Source organism: Aulonocara stuartgranti (assembly GCF_965226115.1).
Source record: "Aulonocara stuartgranti genome assembly, chromosome: 3".
Taxonomy (NCBI): domain Eukaryota; kingdom Metazoa; phylum Chordata; class Actinopteri; order Cichliformes; family Cichlidae; genus Aulonocara; species Aulonocara stuartgranti.
This window is the reverse complement of record NC_138941.1, coordinates 57,808,526-57,827,854: the sequence shown is the minus strand read 5'-3', so window position 1 is coordinate 57,827,854 and position 19,329 is coordinate 57,808,526. Positions and strand designations below refer to the sequence as shown.

The 19,329-nt window shown below is 38.3% G+C and overlaps 1 protein-coding gene and 1 long non-coding RNA gene across 2 annotated transcripts; both read right to left on the bottom strand.

The window, feature by feature from the left end:
• Positions 1 to 2,488: 2,488 nt before the first annotated feature.
• Positions 2,489 to 3,814, bottom strand: LOC309703142 (uncharacterized protein; the record flags this gene model as incomplete). The annotated part of the gene is made up of 3 exons (XM_082527852.1): positions 2,489 to 2,727; positions 3,391 to 3,535; positions 3,687 to 3,814. The coding sequence occupies 3 exons, from the start codon at positions 3,812 to 3,814 to the stop codon at positions 2,605 to 2,607; spliced, it is 396 nt and encodes a 131-aa protein (XP_082383978.1). The 3' UTR covers positions 2,489 to 2,604.
• Positions 3,815 to 17,518: 13,704 nt separating this feature from the next.
• LOC309692327 lies at positions 17,519 to 18,672 on the bottom strand. Its single transcript, XR_014272280.1, has 4 exons — positions 18,640 to 18,672; positions 18,102 to 18,147; positions 17,777 to 17,881; positions 17,519 to 17,601 (listed from the first exon to the last, which is right to left on the bottom strand). It is a non-coding gene; the product is annotated as an uncharacterized lncRNA (long non-coding RNA).
• Between the last annotated feature and the right edge of the window lie 657 nt (positions 18,673 to 19,329).

The window sequence follows — 19,329 nt, the reverse complement described above, 5'->3', positions numbered from 1 at the left end:
ACTGGCTGACTTTAAACCATGAAGCAAGAGGACAATTGGGACGATTCAAGCTCTCTGGGATCAATAAAGGTTGACTTCATTCCTTCAAATGGTCTTTGACATGCACTTATCTGGATCAAAGACTGACGAGCAGGCACAGAACAACTCTGTCATCCCTGAAGCCGAGCCACAAATGATGCAGGGATCCAGAATTTTCCAGAGACTGTGACATACAAAAATACCACAAGAAATCGTATTTAGAGTAACTACAGTAGCTGGTAAAGCAATGTCCTCAATGTTGTTTTGAGTTAATAATTATCAGTTGAAACAATGAAGGTGTGCTCAACACTAAACAAACCACCCATACCCCAATACACATGGGGTCAATAATCCAACACAGGGCATCAAAAAAACATGAATAAAATACTGTATTTCCCGCACTATAAGGGGCACTTAAAGTCCTTTAATTTTCTTTAAAAAATCGACGGTGCACCTTATGTATGAATTCTGGTTGTGCTCACTGACCTCTAACCAATGTTATGTGGTACACGGCGCTCAAAAATCTGTCAAAAAATCTTTTACGACTTTGGTAAGCTACGAAGCCGCACTGCTTGATGGATTGTCGAAGCATTACGGCTGCCATAGTCAGGAAGCTTGCGGACTAATCTGGGTCCAAAACTCCGTCCGCTTCAGGCCCCTTGGGTCATTTGAAATAGTGTTTTGTGTTTATTTTCATTATTATTATTTTGTTGTTGTTATTATTATTCTTTGTTCTAGTTTATGCTGATTGTGTGTTTGGGTTTACACCCTTTGGTTCTTAGAGGTTTGGTTTTGTGCTTCCTCTGTTCTGTCTGTACCGCATCTCTGAGTCCAGTCTGTGCATTTCCTGTTTTAGTTTGAAGGTCAGTGTATTTTATCAGTGTGTTCTGTTTGTGCTCTTCCTGTCTCATCAGCGTAATCAGCTTCAGCCGTGTCTCCTGTTTCCTCTTAGTCCTGTTCACCTCTTGTATTTAGTGTCTGCGTCTTCCACTGCTTGTTGTCGCGTCATGCCCTCACTTTCACCGTGTGTTGTCTTTGCTACCCTGCCTGCCTGTTTAGTTTGTTTTTATACTCTCAGTTTGGTTAGTTTTCTGTTCGGTTGCTATCCAGCAATAAAGCAAAGTGTTTTGAGTTATGTTTGCCTCTGTGAGTCCTGGATTTTGGGTCCTCTCTCCCTGCCTGCCTGCACAGAGCCATGACAGTCCCAAAGTCAAATGAACACTGCAGCATCACTGAGAGTTAAAAGCATTCTAAATTCTTCCATCTTTAATAAAATGATCAGTGTTGCTGCTTTACCAGGTGTAACGATGAAGTTTAACACCCAGGCATCCATGAAAACAGAATTGTCAATACAAAATGATACTTAGTAGTCAGTATAATCTTTTAATATTATAAGTTTGCATATGGTAGTGATAGGATGTGCGATCCTTAATAGTCTGCAAAGGCTTTGTGTGCATTCCAAAGTGCTTAGATGAACTGTTGGACTTCCAGACCAGCAGATTTAGGGAAGTCGGTTATGGGGTCATACTCTGACTCGACACCTACACACACACACACACACACACACACACACACACACACACACACACACACACATATAAACATCCACATTCCAATAGGGCTTTGGAGTTGACGTCACGCCGCAATGCATTGTGGGAGCGCGGCACCATTTTCGGGGTCTACGAATCAAATCAAACACACTGTGTTGGAACGACGATTACAAGATGCTTAAAAGCAGCTCAAAAGAGAATGGACTGTATAGAGACCGATTGCGTCCAGAGGCGAAGCGGCAGTACTTGCAGAAAATAGCGTGCATTGGAAATGTGGACCCGTATGAAATACGGCCGTGGAGTAGAAACCCTGAAGACCAACCGCTATTGACGTAGCCTGATATATTTCATACCTTATCTGTGGAATCAGCGCGTACAAGTCGTCATTCAAACAAAGGTAAGTCAGCTCGAGTACAGCGTGTGAAATGTGTTTGATTTCCCTGCAAACATTCACATTAGTGCAGCATAAATTCATTCATGAGGGGAAATTACAGTGAGAACATGTGGAGGCTGTTAGAGGGATAACATAGTGAGTTCAGTGCATTGATGTGACATTGTCCTGAAGGATTTAGTTATTCTTTATGGTTAAAGAAATTGCAATGATTTATTAATGTTTATTATAAATAATTCTAATCATACATCTTGCTTCCATATTTGTATCCTGTATCACTAAAAATACATTTTATTTTAGTTTTATACTTTGATTAATGACCTGCAGAATCTCCTTATCATATTAAGTGATTCATAATTGTCACTTTATGCTTTCTCCATCTCTAAAGTGATGACATCCTTGCATTACATACTTTAGGTTCATTTTCTGCTGGCAGGTTTCTGACAGAACAGGCAGATTTAGACTATAACATGCAGCGTTCTATAGATGGACACATAAAGAAATGAAAAATTACATGTATGTGCTAACTTTCTTGACACTTTGTTACATTTATGATAAAGTAGATTAAACACATTTGTGTCGGCCTTGGCTCATAGTTCTTGTCTTTAAATGAACTTTGTCTGTGTGTGTTTCAGGTGCTGCACTCTAAGACTGAATGAACCAGCATTGCAGCCATGGGTCACTGTGAGCATCACAGGGAAGGTTGAAGCCGCCCGCTGCACCTGTAAGGCCGGAGTCGCAGAGACCTGCACCCACGTCGCTGCTCTTCTGTTTAATGTAGAAGCAACAGTGTTGATCCGTGGCACAAGGACTGTTACAGATGAACCTGCATACTGGGTTTTGCTGGGTAATGTGACCAAGATACAGCCAGAGGTTGGCCATAAGATAGACGACTTCTCTTCAGCTGCCCAAAAACGGCTCTTGATCAAAACATAGACAGACCATCTGTAGTGACAGGTAAAAGGAGCCGTCCTCAAAAAAGAAAAATCCCACCTGCTAGTGTGGAGGAGTTGTCACTGCTATAATGCCATAATGTTTTATCTAGGGGACTAGATTTATGCCTGTAGTGCACTGCTGTGTAAATAATTTGCATTTACTGAATATGTACTGACTGAGACCCACTGTTCAAAAGTTGAATAAAGAAACAAACTAATTGTTGCCTCTTTTGTTTTTATTGAAACCACTTTATAGAACATCACATCAGGTACAATGTAAAATCCATGTCATTTATAGTTTACAAATGACAAAATGTTCACACAAAATCATGAGTGTTTACATGATATCACCCACTACTAACATTACTTTATTTACTGTATCTTTTGAAAAAAAAATACCGCTATTTATACAGCAAAAGACTTAAGAATATTTAACAGGAGCAGGTTTCATTTTCCCTGGTTTTATTATGACACTGTTCACCAAAACGCAGCAAACCTTCACCATCTTATCCAGGAGGGTCACCTCTTCACCCTCACATGGAAGAAGTAATCTGATTGGCATGGTGGTATGTTTGAAGCAGGTCCCTCGTGTAGCGCTGGAAACCAGTCCCGATGTTTCATCCATTTCATCGGCTGGTTTGCTGCAATAATGCCAAATAATTAGTAACTCTATAAATAGAAGATAGTTCTGCACTCAGTAGGCTGTTTGTTTTAATTTGCTATGAGCTCAGAGCGCATCAAAAATAAAACTAATAGGCTATAAAGAGTGATATGAACATATTTAGAACTTACCGGAATGAAAATGTCTGGAGCACCAACAGATATTTGGAGATTGAAGAGAACTGCACGTCAGCTCGTCTCACAGCTGCTATCCAGGCTGGATGCCTTCGTTTGGTAACATCGATACACGAGCTGCTCATGTTGCTTCCAGGTTGGGAAAGGCCAACCCGAAGAAGTGTGCGGTTGGACGGAGGGAGGTACAGTATCTGGGGTACCACTTGGGGGCGGGCAGGTGCGTCCACAGGTGGAGAAGACGGCGGCTATCGCATCCTACCCGCGCCACAAGACGAAAAAGGAGGTGAGACGGTTTCTGGGGCTGGCAGATTACTACCACTTTGTCGTGCCGGGGTTTGCGCAGCTGACCAGCCCCTTGACCGATCTCACACGAAAGGGTGCTCCAGATCTGGTTCAGTGGACGAGGCCGTGCCAGGCAGCGCTTGTCCAGGTAAAAAAATCTCTCTGTGGGGAGCCGCTGCTTCACACTCCTGACTTTTCCTTCCCTTTTGTTCTGCAGACTGCCGCCTCGAACAGAGGGCTGGGGGCCGTTTAGTCCCAGCAGGTAAGGGGGGCCGACTGTCCCGTTCTTTACATCAGTCAGAAGCTGACAGAGCGTGAAAGACGGTACAGCACCGTGGAGAAGGAGTGCTTGGCTATCTGGTGGGCGGTCGACTCCCTTCACTATTACCTCCTGGGGCACTCATTCACCCTCTGCTCGGACCATGCCCCGCTGCAGTGGCTCCACTTTACAGCCCTTTAAGTTCAAGGTAGTCCATAGGCCGGGGGCACAGATGGCTGTGGGGGGGAGTAGGTTCGGCCGGACGGCTCCCTGGCCTCAGTCGGGCGGTGGGGGTGTGTGGCGGAGGTGTGGTCACGGGCCCGGCTGCAGGGGAGGAGCGGTGCAGTGAGCTCAATGGGGCGGTGCTGGAGAGGCAGGTGAGAACAGCTGATGACGGTTTTGCTTCCCCTTTTTTAGTGAGACGGGAGAGGAGCGGAGGAGAAGCTGGGATCAGCTGAGACGGGAGCTGTCCAGACGGCGGACTGTCAAACAAAAGCTCAGAATAAACGTTGCATCTGCGTGTGTGTACGTGGGGAAAGTGCCTCCCACAAAGTTATTCAATAGTTTTGGAATAAAGTGACAAAATTGTGAAGGATTAAAATTGTCATGGTCTCCGGTCCTCGTCAGCTGACAGCCGTCAGGTGCTTTGTTTTTGTTTACCTTTCTCTCTCACCTCTGCTCTCCCTTTCTCTCTCGCCCTCTTCCATTCTCTCTTTCTCCTGCCGGGGCGGAGCTCAGTATGGGCTGCCTACGCACCTGGAGGCGATCAGCACATCTGTCGCTGATCAAGAAAGATTGGAACCCTTCTTAAGAGGGCGAGTCTGCTCTACTCGTTGCTGGATGGAAACCTTCCCTTCCTGGACTCCTGCCTCTTTCACTCCTGGACCCTGGAACCCTGGCCCCTTTTCCCTTTGACACCATTATGTATATATATGAATTCCACTGTAGCAAACACTGTAAATAAATGCACCTTTTGAAGACACTAGTGGTCTGCGCCTGAGTCCGATCTACGAAACCTGACAAAAATATTCCAAGAGCTCAATTTAGTTCATCTGAACATGTTTCAATCACATTTTCTGAACAAGAAATACACAGGTTTATTGAATATGAATAAGTTGTGCTGTTTTAACTCAGTTTATAAAGTTTATGCCAAAGCAAAACAATTGTGTGCAACAAATTACACTATTGAATTAAACAAATCCAACATGTTCTTTTTTTCAGTGTAGTTTACACAAAAACTGGATCTCTTTTAATCACAGTTTCCTCCAAAGATGTGAGATGCTGTCATAGATTTTTCTGCTGCTGTCTTTGGCTGAATAAAAGATGATATACACACAAAAACCAAGTGGATAAACGTTTATTTTATCAATATGATCTGTAAATCATTTGCTTTATTTTTCATATTTTAGTGTGAATCTAAAAAAAAACAAAAAAAAAAAACAATCTTGGCTCACTATAAATTTCCAGTTTTCTTTCTCTGTTGTTGTACTTTAGTGATGTGATAATATGACACATACAGAGAAAACAAGACAAACAGAGGTTTGGGAACAAAGAGGAAACAATCTGAGCATTTTAGATCCAGACTACATGAACCGTATCCACACCCTATGACATTGTACTTATGTACTCGACTCATACAGACTCAGGACTATAAAATAAATCTTTAACTATTTTACAAATATACACATGTTAAGTAAATCCCATTTCCAGCTCCTGTTTCAGGACCTCCACTTCTTACTCAGCTCCTCCCTCCTCTGTTCATCTTTTACCTGCTGCTGGACTTCAGTTACTTTATGTTCAAACTTGGAAGAGAGAGAAGGGAATATAAGAAATGAGGTTAATCTGTAATGAACGCCTACATAAGTTAAAGCAGAGAACATGTATTTGCAGAGCAGTCGCCCCCTGCTGGTCATAGAGGTTGAACAAACTTTGCTCCATTAGCTTCACTTTTCACACCCAGACCAATAAAAAATAAAAATAATGTGTCAAATGCAATTTGCCAAAATTAGCTGCATCTCCTGCTACACGCAGCTACTTTTAGTAGTAGTATAGGTTAGTAATAAACTGAACTGAACACATGTAAATGAGGTGGGACTTACTATGTGCATAAATGGCTGAGAGGCAGAAAATGGGGAAAACAAAATAAAAACAACAGTCTCATCAACGATGACTTACTGAGGATGAATTAATCACTAAAAGTAACTTCATTAAAGGATAAGTCAAATTAGAGTATGTATACACTGTGTATATACTGATATATTGTAATGCAATTTATCAGAAAATGATTAAAATCATATTATAGATAGTTTGATGAACTTCCAATGTAAAGTTTAGGCTATTTCAATAAATTGGTCCTCTAATGAAAAATCAGTAATGAAGACCTTGATGAATGCAGTTAAATTAAAGATATGAACCTTTATGTCTTTGGTCTCAAGCTCCTTCATTCAGGATTTCAGGGCCATCTCAGCATCCTGCCTCCTCTGCTTCTCTTTCCCAAGCCTCTGCTGTAGTTTAGCTACTTCCTCATTCAACTGGGAGAGGAGGGAAAAAGGTAAAGGTACATTTATAAGAGTTCTACATACAATAAAGTTGTAATGAAAAAAAAATGCATGCCAACTTTTATATTGTGAAAATAAATCCAAGGAACAAAATATGAACCTCTTTCTTCTCAGCTTCAAGCTTCCTGGTCTGCAGCTCCTTCTCATCTTGTTCTCTTCTATTTTTCTCAGCACAGAGCTCCAAGAGTTCAGCCTCTTTTTCTTTTAACTCAGGGGAAAGAGAAACATTGAACACATTTAACTGAACAAATCAAATATTAAATATTTAACCTGATTATTTTAGTTTGTGTAATTAGTGTAAACATAAACAGAAAATGAATACAGACAGTGATTTCCAGAAACAAACTGCAGCTAAAATATATTATCTTCAAAAATGTTGGTATTTGGAGTAAAATTCAAACCTGAATGCATAAAATAAAAGATATAAGGTAATAGGTTAATGTAATAATAAAACGAAACGTGAAATGAAATTACCTCTTTATCGTATGTTGTGACACTTTGTGATGATATGTTGTCTGCACCTGGATGGTAGTGACTTCATAATTTCCTATGGAAACAGCAAGGATGTACTTTTCAAAGGACTGGATGGAGATCTGTCACAACTTTATTTTTACAACTGTGTATGTTCCCTCATCAGACAACTTTCAAGATTTTTAGTGAAATGTTTCCATTTTTTCAGATCATGAAAACAGGGATATTCTTCTGGTAAAGGCCAGATGTGTTTCATCCCACCGTGTCACACAAGGATAAATCTGGGGTCTAGGTAAGGCCTCAAGTGTGCCACAGTGAACACCAATCAAATCCACTACTGCTTGAACTGTATCAGTGACCTACGATTGGCCTGAAGAGAACTTGGTTTTATTTGGTAACTGAAGTTAAAATTGGGAGCAAAGATCAGACAGATTTGTGGTAAACAGACAAACAGCAACAACAAACTGTGTGTGCGCTGTAGCATCAACTGGTTAATACTAGAATACACACCTTACAATGTCCTGATGCATGCTCAATCATCCAGATAAGTAAATCCCCAAAGTTTGATTCTGTTCATCTGGATGTAGAATTTTAAGTGGGAGAAACGTTTCATCACTCATCCAAGTGACTTCTTCAGTCTCAGCTGACTGCAGGTTTCCCCAAATCTCATAAACAGTGCCTTTGCAAATTCCCATGACCATTGATTAACCCAAATGCAAATGGTAATATAACCCTTGTGATGGGTTTCAACCCAATTTTTGTTAACCTCAACTCAACCTTGTTGAAAACAAGCAGTTCTTTGAGTCTTTGGGCTGAAGGAAGGACAATACTCGGTGTATAAATGCTCAATCAACAATCATTTATTTCCATATAATTCAACACTTATGAGCATTACAGCCATCATGATGGGGAGCTGCTGGCGGAGGGTACGCAGCAGATCTCAAAATGGTGATGGGTTACACAGCTTTTTATACTCTCTAGTGGCCCCCACCTGGTCATAAAAGCCTAAGCATTCACATTCTTTCTCTCTTACGGCGCCTAATTTATGACCTCGGCTCCTTGCTCCTCTGCTCTCCGTAAGGTGGGGGGGGGGGGGGGGGGGGGGGCATGGAATGTGGTCTATCTCTTCTGCCCTAGACACAAAGTCTCCTGGTTACAACCTTTTTATATGATTCAACAATAAAGTATGTCAAGAAAACAGTGTAAGACATTCACAGCAGATCAAGGATACAGAGTGATGCATATTTATCTAATGAACTACAAAATGATTATGTTCCTTTAACTCAAGAATATAATGAAAACTAAACTACATACAGATCACACACTCTATATTAAAGGGTATAATATGATCTACAGCAATATCATAATTCAACTATTTTGATTACATAAATAAGGTAACATATGATAACAGAATAATCTAATAACCTCAACCCAATTTTTGGATAGTTATCCTAACCCAGTGTGCTGGGTCAAACCACTAACCCAATCATCTTAAGTTGAAACAACCCAGCGTTTGCTCGGTTCATATTTGGGTCACAAATTGGGTTATTTTTAACCCAATTTTTTTAGGGTGGAGAATATTTTCACGGTATTATCAAATCAAAATAAAAAATAAACTCAGAGTTATAATTATATAACATTTGGATCACTCTCAATATACCGGTATGTATAATAATAATATTTACTATGGCAGAATAAAACTAAATGAACAAACAAATCAGAAGAAAATAAAAGAGTGTTTCAAATGCATTTTGCCAAAATTACCTGGATCTCCTAAGCAGTCACTTTTTACAGTATGCAAGCTAGCAGGATTTATGGGTCATTCTGACCCACAATATTACTGTCTATGCCTAAGAAGTATAATACATGAAATAAACTGATGTACAAAAATAAGTAGTATATATTAATAATTAACTGAATATATGTAAATGAGATGGGACCTATGTGTAAAAATGGCTGAGAGGCAGAAAATGAGGAAAACAAAATAAAAACAAATGTTTAAACAAATTCAAAACTCATATATTTCCATGCACTTTAACAGAAAATGATTAAATCATATATTAGATAGTTTGATGAACTTCCAATGTAAAGTTTGGGTTATTTGAATAAATTTGTAATGAAGTAATGAAGACCTTGATGAATGCAGCTAAATTAAAGATATGAACCCTTAGTCTTTAGTTCAAGCTCCTTCATTCAGGACTTCAGGGCCATCTCAGCATCCTGCCTCCTCTGCTTCTCTTTCCCAAGCCTCTGCTGTAATTTGGCTACTTCCTCATTCATCTGGGACGGGAGGGAAAAAGGTAAAGGTACACTTATAAGAGTTTCTACAACATAATTACAAACTGTGATGAGAAAAAATGTTAACTTTTTATTTTGTATTAGAAATATTAGATATTAAATCTAATGAACAAAATATGAACCTCTATGTTCTCGGCTTCAAGATTCCTATTTTTGGTCTGCAGCTCCTTCTCACCTCTTTATCTTCTGTTTCTCTCAGCGCGAAGCTCCAAGAGTTCAGTCTCTTTTTCTTTTAACTTTTCATGGGAAAGAGAAACAATGAAAATTGACTCATTTAACAGAACAAAACAAATATTAAATATTCAACCTGATTATTTCAGTTTATGTAATTAATGTAAACATCAGTAATGAACTTTAAAAAGACATTAAATAGAGACAGTCATTTCCAGAGAGAAACTGCAGTTAAAATATAATATTTTCGAAAATGTTTATATTTGGAGTCAAATTCAAACCCGAATGCATAAAAGAAGGAAACAGATATAAGGTAATAAGTTAATATAATAATAATAAAAAAAAACATGAAAATAAAATTACCTCTTTACCGTTGGTCTCCATGGAGACCAACGGTAAAGAGGTAATTTTATTTTGTTTTCAGGGATTGCACGTTCATCTCAGTATCGCTCCTTATCTGCTTTTTTTCATAAAGCAGGTGCTGCAGTTTTGATACTTCATCATTCAGCTGAGAAGGCAGAAAAGTCTGTTCAGTTCAACTATGATAGGGGACATATTTACCAACCAAAAGGATGGAATAAAGCTGGTATTACATTCAGATTTCAGACAAAATTGCAGTGACCGATAAGAAGATAATAACAATAAAGAACAATATCAATAATAAAAACATCAATATTTATTTTAAAAACAAAATATATGGAGAACTGAGACAGTCACGTCCAGAGAGAAATTATAACTGATTAATAAAGTGTGAGTTAAAACACAAATAATATAACAGAATATATGGTGTAATGGGTTAATGAAATGATACCGCAAATGAAAAACTGAAGTAAATAACCTTTGTACTGTTGGTTTCCAGCCCTTTCTTCAGCAGCAGAAGAAGAAGGTTATCTCAGCATCCTTCTTCTTCTGCTGCTGTTCCCTGAGCTGATGTTAAACTTTAGCTAGTTCATCATTCAGCTGGGAGGAGAGGGAAAAGATATGAAATGTATATTTTCAAGAGTTTTCAATCTCTACTTTTTAAATTATATTTTAACATTTTAGGGGACTACAGATTTTAATACTTGGTTAAAAAATATGGGTTGAAAACACATCAGATATCAGTGGAAGAAAAAAAATCATGCTGCATATGTACAGATATAACAAAAAAAATGTAATTGGTCTCATGTCAACAGGCCCTATCTTAGCTTGAAAGCTTCATAGTACTAGAATGGTAAATCATGTACCTCTTTATTCTTGTCCTCAATCTTCAGCTTCATGGTTTGCAGTTCCTTTTCATTTTCTGTGCTCCTATTTTTCTCAGCACGGAGCTTCATGACTTCATCTGCTTTGTCTTTTAACTTTGGCAAAAGGAAACATTATTTCAAAAGAGGAACATTTGAGTTGACTGTTAACTGAAGTGAAGAACTCTCTCTGAAAGCCAGGTGGTTGGTGAACAAGCCTTCATGTTGATGCTATAAACATTGGCAACAATCTTAGAACTGGAAAATAGCTAAATGTTGTTGTGTCTATTCCTCTTTTTGAATGAGGTTGATGGACTCATATAAAATATTCAGTGCATTGAGATATAACTTGACATCAAACTGAATGTACAGAGCTAAAGGAAATAACAGGAAAAAAAAACCTCTGATTTGCTGTCCTCGAGCTCTGTCTTCAGGGTCTGCAGGTCTTTCTCCAGCGATTCATTCTTAGAGCAGAGTGATTGGACCCTGTCTAAGTCTACATTTTCCTCCAACTGAAAAATAAATAAAGAACCATGTTGTTGTATTAAGCCTAAAACATATTTCTTCTGTGTCTCTAATACCAGGGTCAGCTTGAGATGACGTGATTTGGTGCTAGAAATTTATAAAATATTTTTTTAATTTAAGTTAAAGTTTATGTTTTCACATAAAACTGATTCTCATAATGTAGAGATTTGTTTACTTTGCCTTCCAACTGAAGACACAGTAAACGTTGCAGCATATCCTCACTCTGCTTTTAACAAAGGCTCAATTGCATAAAATGGCATGTGTTGTAATCTACCACAAACTTAATGGAACAGCGCTGATATTGTATGAGGAAGTTTGTGTTTGTATTTGAGAATTACTTTCTCCATCCTCTTGATAGCAAGGGTAAGCTTGGTGAACTTCCTTTGTGACTCATCCATCCCTTTACGCGTGTCATTTCTCAGCCACTGAAGTCTCTCCAGCTAACAAAAAACAAACACAGTGGCTCAGTATCACATTAGTCATACTAATTATACTCCTAGAGCTTAGCTTAATGGCTACATAATGAATGGGGGGGGGGGGGGAGAGTTGCCGATCTGTCTCAGCTCAAATATGCAGAGAGCAGTGACATGTTATCTATCCATCTTCTTCTGCTCGTCCAGGCTTGTGGAATGGGGGCAGTAGTGTAAGCAAGAAAACTTGGACCTTCTTCTTTCCAGCCCCCTGCTTCAGCTCTGGGGGAACATCAAGTGGTTCCCAGGTCAGGAGAGATATGTGTCTCCACTGTGTCCTGGATCTGCCCTGTGGCCTCCTTACAGATAAGAGCAATGTTTTAATTTGTTATATAGAATTACCTCAGTCTTGAGCTCCTCAATCTCCTCATCCTTGCTCTTGAGTTCAGCCTCTGTCTTCTGCAACTGCTCGAATATCTGCAGGATTTCATTCTGTTCATTCTCATCATGCAGCATCAGGACATCAGCTTTTATATCTTTACTCGGAGACTCATTGATAGGCATCTGCTTTTATTGACGCATATGTGATTGAAAGAACAATTAAAAAGTCCTTTAATTTGTTATATGGAATTACCTGAGTCTTGAGCTCCTCAATCTCCTCATCCTTGCTCTTGAGTTCAGCTTGTGACTTCTATGTTTAAAAAGATCAGGAGCTCATTACACACGTGTTGAGGAAGTTGTTTCAGTTTATGCAAGTGGAATTTTTTAATGCTTTTTTTATAGTTTGCTTTTGTGTACATCAGAATAAAACTACACTTGATGGCAGTGTCTAACAAAATCCACTTATGCAAGTGGAATCCACTCATTCACCTGAGATCACAGAGAAAAAAAACAACATGAGAAATTGGTATACTAAATGTATATTTTGTTAGCATTGTTAACAAAATACACATATTCTTGAATTGGTGAATCTCCAAGTGTAATCAGGTTGCAAAACAAATATGATTTTAAGTGATCTAGATCAAAAGCTGTCTACATTTTAATCCCAAAAGTGGTTTTTGCTTCTTTAAAAAAAGGTTTGGTACAGTGGTCATCAGCATCGATGGCCATTGCAGCTCATTTTCCATCGACTGATTTTTACCACTGAAAAACTGATAACTGTGTCTTCTGAATGAAAAAAACAAAACAAAAGTGTTTTTATTCAAAGAAGGTTCCATAAAACACTTGAAAAAACAATTATTTTTTTGTCAGATTGTTTTAAATTTTTTTAGTAACAGATCAGCTACTGATCAAATACGGCTGTGCACCCTCAGTATGTTAAAGACTTTTTTTATTGTTAAAAGACGATGTTTCCTTCTAACCATCACCATGTGCTCACCAACTGTTTACTTTATCTCCTGACATTTAAATGTAGTTCTTTAAAAAGTACCATAACATGGTTGTCCTGAGTTAGTGTAATATAAGGTCGTGTGTGCTGTAAGAGGTGATGTTGCTTACTTTGTTCCTCGTGGTGACAGCAAGGCCGAGGTTCAGCTGTGAAGAGACCTCCTGCTTTTCTTTAAGTGTGTCAGGTGTCGTCACCTCAGTTTTATCCAACTAACAAACAGAAGCACAGCTGAGAGGATCAATTATTCATTCATTTAGGTTAGCATATAGCTAAGCATGGACTAGATGACAACTGGGGAAACATCTGAGCTAGTTTCATGCATTTAGACCACCTCATTCATGCTCTCCAGCCTTTTCTTCAGAGTCTGCATCCTCACCTCATCATTCCCCCTGCGCTGCTCCTCACCCTGCAGCTGCTGCTGTGCCACAGCTACTTCCTCATCCACCTGAGATTAGAGACAAAAATGTTAGAGCTTTTAAATAAAGCTTCAAAATTTTGGAAGATTTAATTTGCAAAAATGTTACCCACAACATGGTTTGGTGAATTATTCTCCAGTGTCTGCAGGTTCTTCTCATCTCCTTCCTCAGTCTGGTGTTCATCACTGAGCTTCAGGGCTGCAGCTTCTTTTTCTTTTAACTTGGAGAAAAGTAGAACATTATGAAAAAGAAGCACGTTTTGGAGCGATCATCAGACATAAAGAATATTGTGTGTGTATGAAGGAAATGCTCTAAAAGTGAAATTTCAGACTATTTACAGTCATTTAGCTTAACACAATAAAACTGCCAGCATTAAATCATGGACACACTGCAATGCATCCTTCTGATGGAGGACAAGATTCTAGATCATAGAAAAACACCTAAAGCCGGAACATTTCATCATTTTTTTTTAAATAAGAGGAAGATGAGCTACTGAATAAATATGGCTGTGCTCCCTCAGCATGCCTCTGTTGCACAGGTGCATAATCTCAATGGAAGATGTCGTCAATTGAAGTCAAATCTAATGGATTATTTATTTTAACGACTTTGCTGAATTTAGAGATTGTATAATTATTGGCCACAAAGATTCTGTGAAGGTGGCGTACTTGTTCACTGTAGTTGTACTTGCTATAAAATATTGTTTCATCAGTGGGGCTAATAAAGACTGAAACAAGCTGTCAAAAGTCAACAAAGCAACAACTCTAAAAACTCATGTTTGCTTTACAATGGAGTCTCACTAAGATAAGGTAAGATAACTCTTTACTGTCATTGCACAGTCATACATAGTGTTGGGGAGTAACGGAATACATGTACCGCCGTAACGTATTTAAAATACAAAATATGAGTAACTGCATTCCGCTAGTTACCGTTTAAAAAGGTGGTATTCAGAATACAGTTACTTTGTTGAAATAAATGGATTACACTGCGGTACTTTCCTGTTTCATATTGTCGCGGGTCAGGACTGCTATTCCAGGCGGCAGCGTTACGGTTGCCATGGTTACAGGGCGACGCTCTCTCTCTCTGCGACTGTTTGTTTCCTGGGTGAGAGAGCGCCTTTTCGTTGTTGTTGTTGTTGTGCTAAGCTAACAGGCAGAATGCTACAATCATAGCTCTAAAGAATGTAGCATCATGGGCAGTGTAGTCCGTGTTGCAGGGAGAATGGACTGCCATACACGTTATGGGTCTGTGAGCGCGAGGAGGGAGAAAAAGGGGAGTGGAAAGGTACGAGTTGTCATCGAGGAAAAACGGGAGCTGGAAGCATGTAAATATAATAATAACCACTACAGCCAAGAAGAGTGCCTGACGAGCCCAGTTGTAAGTAAGCTATTAAGACTCGACTGTATATGGGCTCAAAATGTGGTCATAAATATTTTGTACTTGTAAAAAAGATTTGTATGTGTAAAAAAGATTTGTGTGTGCGTAAAAAAAGATTTGTATGCGTAAAAAGAATTTGTGTGTGCGTAAAAAATATTTGTATGTGTAAAAAAGATTTGTGTGTGCGTAAAAAAGATTTGTATGTGTAAAAAAGATTTGTACTTGTAAAAAATATTTGTATGTGTAAAAAAGATTTGTGTGTGCGTAAAAAAGATTTGTGTGTGCGTAAAAAAGATTTGTGTGTGGACTTAGAAAAAAACCTCCTGCAAGTTACAAGTACAGATTTTGACCCTATTTTTCTTCCTTTCATCTGATTGGTCAATGTCATGTCAGTCACAAATGTAACAATCCAATCAGAGAACAGATGGGTTTGGTTGTCGAGGGGCGCTTTTTTGAACTGCAGGTCCTTGAAGGGTGATACAGTTTGAAGCTGGAGGATCTCTATATAAATATCCGATAGCAGCTAGGTCGCCTAACTTTCAGTAGCTGTTGAAAGGAAAAAGTTGTGGTATATCAGTGGTTAGAAATACCATTATTACTTTAGGATTAGTTTAACACAAAGTCAGGGCTGACCCAGGACCATTGCTGTGAGTCACAGTGCGCAGCATAAAAGTCCTTTCACATCGGACGCAGGATGTGCTGCTAATGCTAATTGCTAACTAAAAGCAAAGGATCCAGAATTTGTTGCTGGCTGCTGGGCTCTGTGGGTTTTTGCAGCAGCTCTACCTGTACTAGATGCACCTGCTCTTTGTCGTTTTTATCTCTGACTTTATGTGAACTACAAGAGTTTGTGGGGTTTTTTTGCTAGTTCTTCAAATGTTCCATAAAAACATGTATGCTAATTCATAACGAAGAAAGCTTTGTAATGAAGACTGTCATTTTCAAAACACTGCCCGCCCCCACCCCGCGGTCCGCAGCGCTGTTGAAAAGGCTGTGGAAGTCCCTGTATTAAACACGTAGACCTGTGACACAAAAATCACCAAACTCGGACGACCACAGACTGTTTTCCTTCGTGGTGATGAAGGAAAACGCTGGGTTGGCATGTAAAAGGGCATTTATTCCCTTCAAAGACCTGCAGTTCAAAAAAAGTGCCCCTCGACAGCCAAACCCATCTGTTCTCTGATTGGATTGTTACATTTGTGACTGACATGACATTGACCAATCAGATGAAAGGAAGAAAAATAGGGTCAAAATCTGTACTTGTAACTTGCAGGAGGTTTTTTTCTAAGTCCACACACAAATCTTTTTTACGCACACACAAATCTTTTTTACACATAGAAATCTTTTTTTACGCACACACAAATCTTTTTTTACACATACAAATATTTTTTACGCACACACAAATTCTTTTTACGCATACAAATCTTTTTTTACGCACACACAAATCTTTTTTACACATACAAATCTTTTTTACACATACAAATCATTTTTACAAGTACAAAATATTTATGACCAAATTTTGAGCCCATAAAACGGCAGCCGAACAACGGACAGTGTGTGCGTTCATAAGACCGTAAGTTAATGTTTTACTTCACTCAGTTGTGTTGGTGTTCAGCCATGAGTGAATTTGATGACTTACCAGCAATTTCTGCTTCTGTTTAAGTGACGTTATGTACAAGTGGCAGTTCGCTAGCATAACAGATTTGTTCGCAAATTAGCTTCTAGCAGAGAGATTCGTTGTTATCGTGTTGTTGATTCTGTGCTCTGTGTAACAGATGGTAAACCAATGTAAAGTTGCCTTCAGTGCATAGTTGTATGCAGTGTGTTAATGCATAATGTCTGACTTTAAGTTTATGTAACCAGTCTGAAGTATAATGTCAGCTTATTTAGTTATATACTGTACTTGAGTACACCTCAGTTGTATCTTTATGTTTATTATGTAATTTGATTCCTAATTGATTTGTATCATTATGCTTTGTCTGCAGAAACCACACACACACACACACACACACTCTCTCGCCCAGCTGCGGGCACATTCTCAATTGGAAATACAAAGAATGACAACTTTATTTCTGGACTCTGCCTGTTTGTTCCTCTCACATCTGAACATTTGCAAGTGTTCTGACCCGACACTCTGAAGTGATTGCTGCCAGCTCAGATTTCTTTAACCCTTCTAAACAATTTGTCATTTATCTAAGTTTGCCCCACTATCATGCCTTTATTCACAGACATGACAGTCATTCATTTTTACACCATCTGTAATTTGTTTTAAGTGCAGCTGGTTCATTTCTCTCTCCTCCCCCTGTTTTTTTCCTGAGTTGCTATCTTATCTTTGTGCTTCTGATTCATCTCTGACTGAACTTTGTTGTTCAGGTTAGACTTCCCTCTGACACGCAATTCTGCTTCTTTTTTCATCGGAAGTAGATAAAAGTAATGTCCATTGTTTACTTACATGCTTGGTTTCATTTTCTGTTTCTCCTGAGTTCAAAGCTTCACTTGAATTCCTCTCAGCTGTCTTATTTTCATTTTTGCTCCCTCCTGCAGAAACACAAAACATGGTAGATTAGTGTTTTGTTTGATTCTTATAAAGTCTTAAGTAACTTGGGTTGTATCTCTCATTATCCAACATCTTTTAAAATACCATTATAAGGGGAAAAATATTCATATAGCTCATTAAACTTGTAGCAAACTGAAGAAGAAATTTTTAACTTACTGTTTTTCTTTTGCTTACACTTGTATGTGACAGTAACAACAAGAAGAATGGGCACCAAGACAACAATAATAATGATGCAGTTGAGCACCGCAGGAGTCAAATTCTCTGAAGTGAAAAATTAAAGAAAATCATGAAAATAAAATAACTGCAATAATAATAATAATAATAATAATCTTCAATGTCAAAAACAAAAATGTTTCTTTATTTATCATCTAACTGCCAATAAAAATTAGTAAGTGAAGAAAAGCAGAGTTTTCTGAAGTATTTTTATACACATATAAACAAGTACTGAGCTTTAGATTTGAAAATACTTGTGTCAGGTTACCTGGGCTGACCAGGAAACCAAACCAGCTTTTTAGGCTCATTTTGTTCTGGAAAACAAGAAGGAAATAGTCACAATAAAGAGATATACCTCTGCATTCATGTTGAAATTAAAAAAAAGAACAAATCATGTGGTTTAAAAACAGCATCCTAATTCAACTGTGATGTATGCCACTATGTGATGATCTATCAACACTTAACTATGATCAGAATAATTTTATTTATTTTGAATCAAAAAAGGTTAGAGTTCATGTAAATGATTATAATTATTTAACATAATTATGCTTGAACTTTTTCTTCTCTGTAGATGGCCTTCACACTGTGTAATGTACAGCATAGAGGGATAATAACTATTACAATATAGCTTGTTGTAAATTGCCTCACAAATAAACAAATACACCTTAAATCACAACCAAATCTGCATCTGAGAACTAAAGTTTTACATGTTTGAGGCAACAAGTTGTCACTTAGAACCACAGAGACACACATTATGTTTCTATTATACAGTAAATTATACAAACAATCAAACATAAAGTATTTACCTCATAAATTACACTGATGCATCTGCTTCCCTGCAGTGAGTGAGGCTGTGCAGCATTTGTCCTTGAGCACTGGTTAAAGGAAACACTCACCTGCAGTAACAGGAGGCGTGGTTTCTTCAGAAGTCTGATGAGGAAAAGAATGTGTGTGTTGCAAACAATCGGTTCTTGCGAGTGTCCACATGTTAAAATGAAACTTCATTAAATGCTTTTAATGCCAGCGTGATGTGATCTGGTTAAGCAGCTGTTGCAAACCTTACCTTTGACCTTTGACCTTGCTATGATGAAATGTTTTCTTGAGTGTGTCCAAACCTTGTTTCATTTGTGCACACAAACATGTTTCCAGGACACACACAAACTGACAAATCAACAAATCTTAAATCTTAACATTTGATCAGTTTCCTGCTTCTCTGGAAACTGATGACATCATATCTGAGCTCTCATTATCGTTTGAGCGTGTAACCCTGACATGTGATCTAAAGAAGGAAAAGGAAATCTGGACATAAAGTGTACATAAAAAGTAAGTTCTGAGTATTGTCTCAAACTAAACTCAGAGTAATTGCAGCCAAAAGCAAATATCTGGAATCAGTCTTTATAAACAGAATTTAAAGCTGTTTGTATGTTGCTTCACTAGTATCAGTTGTTCATGTATTACTATTTCAGGAAATCAAATAAATGCTCCTTTTAGTTTTT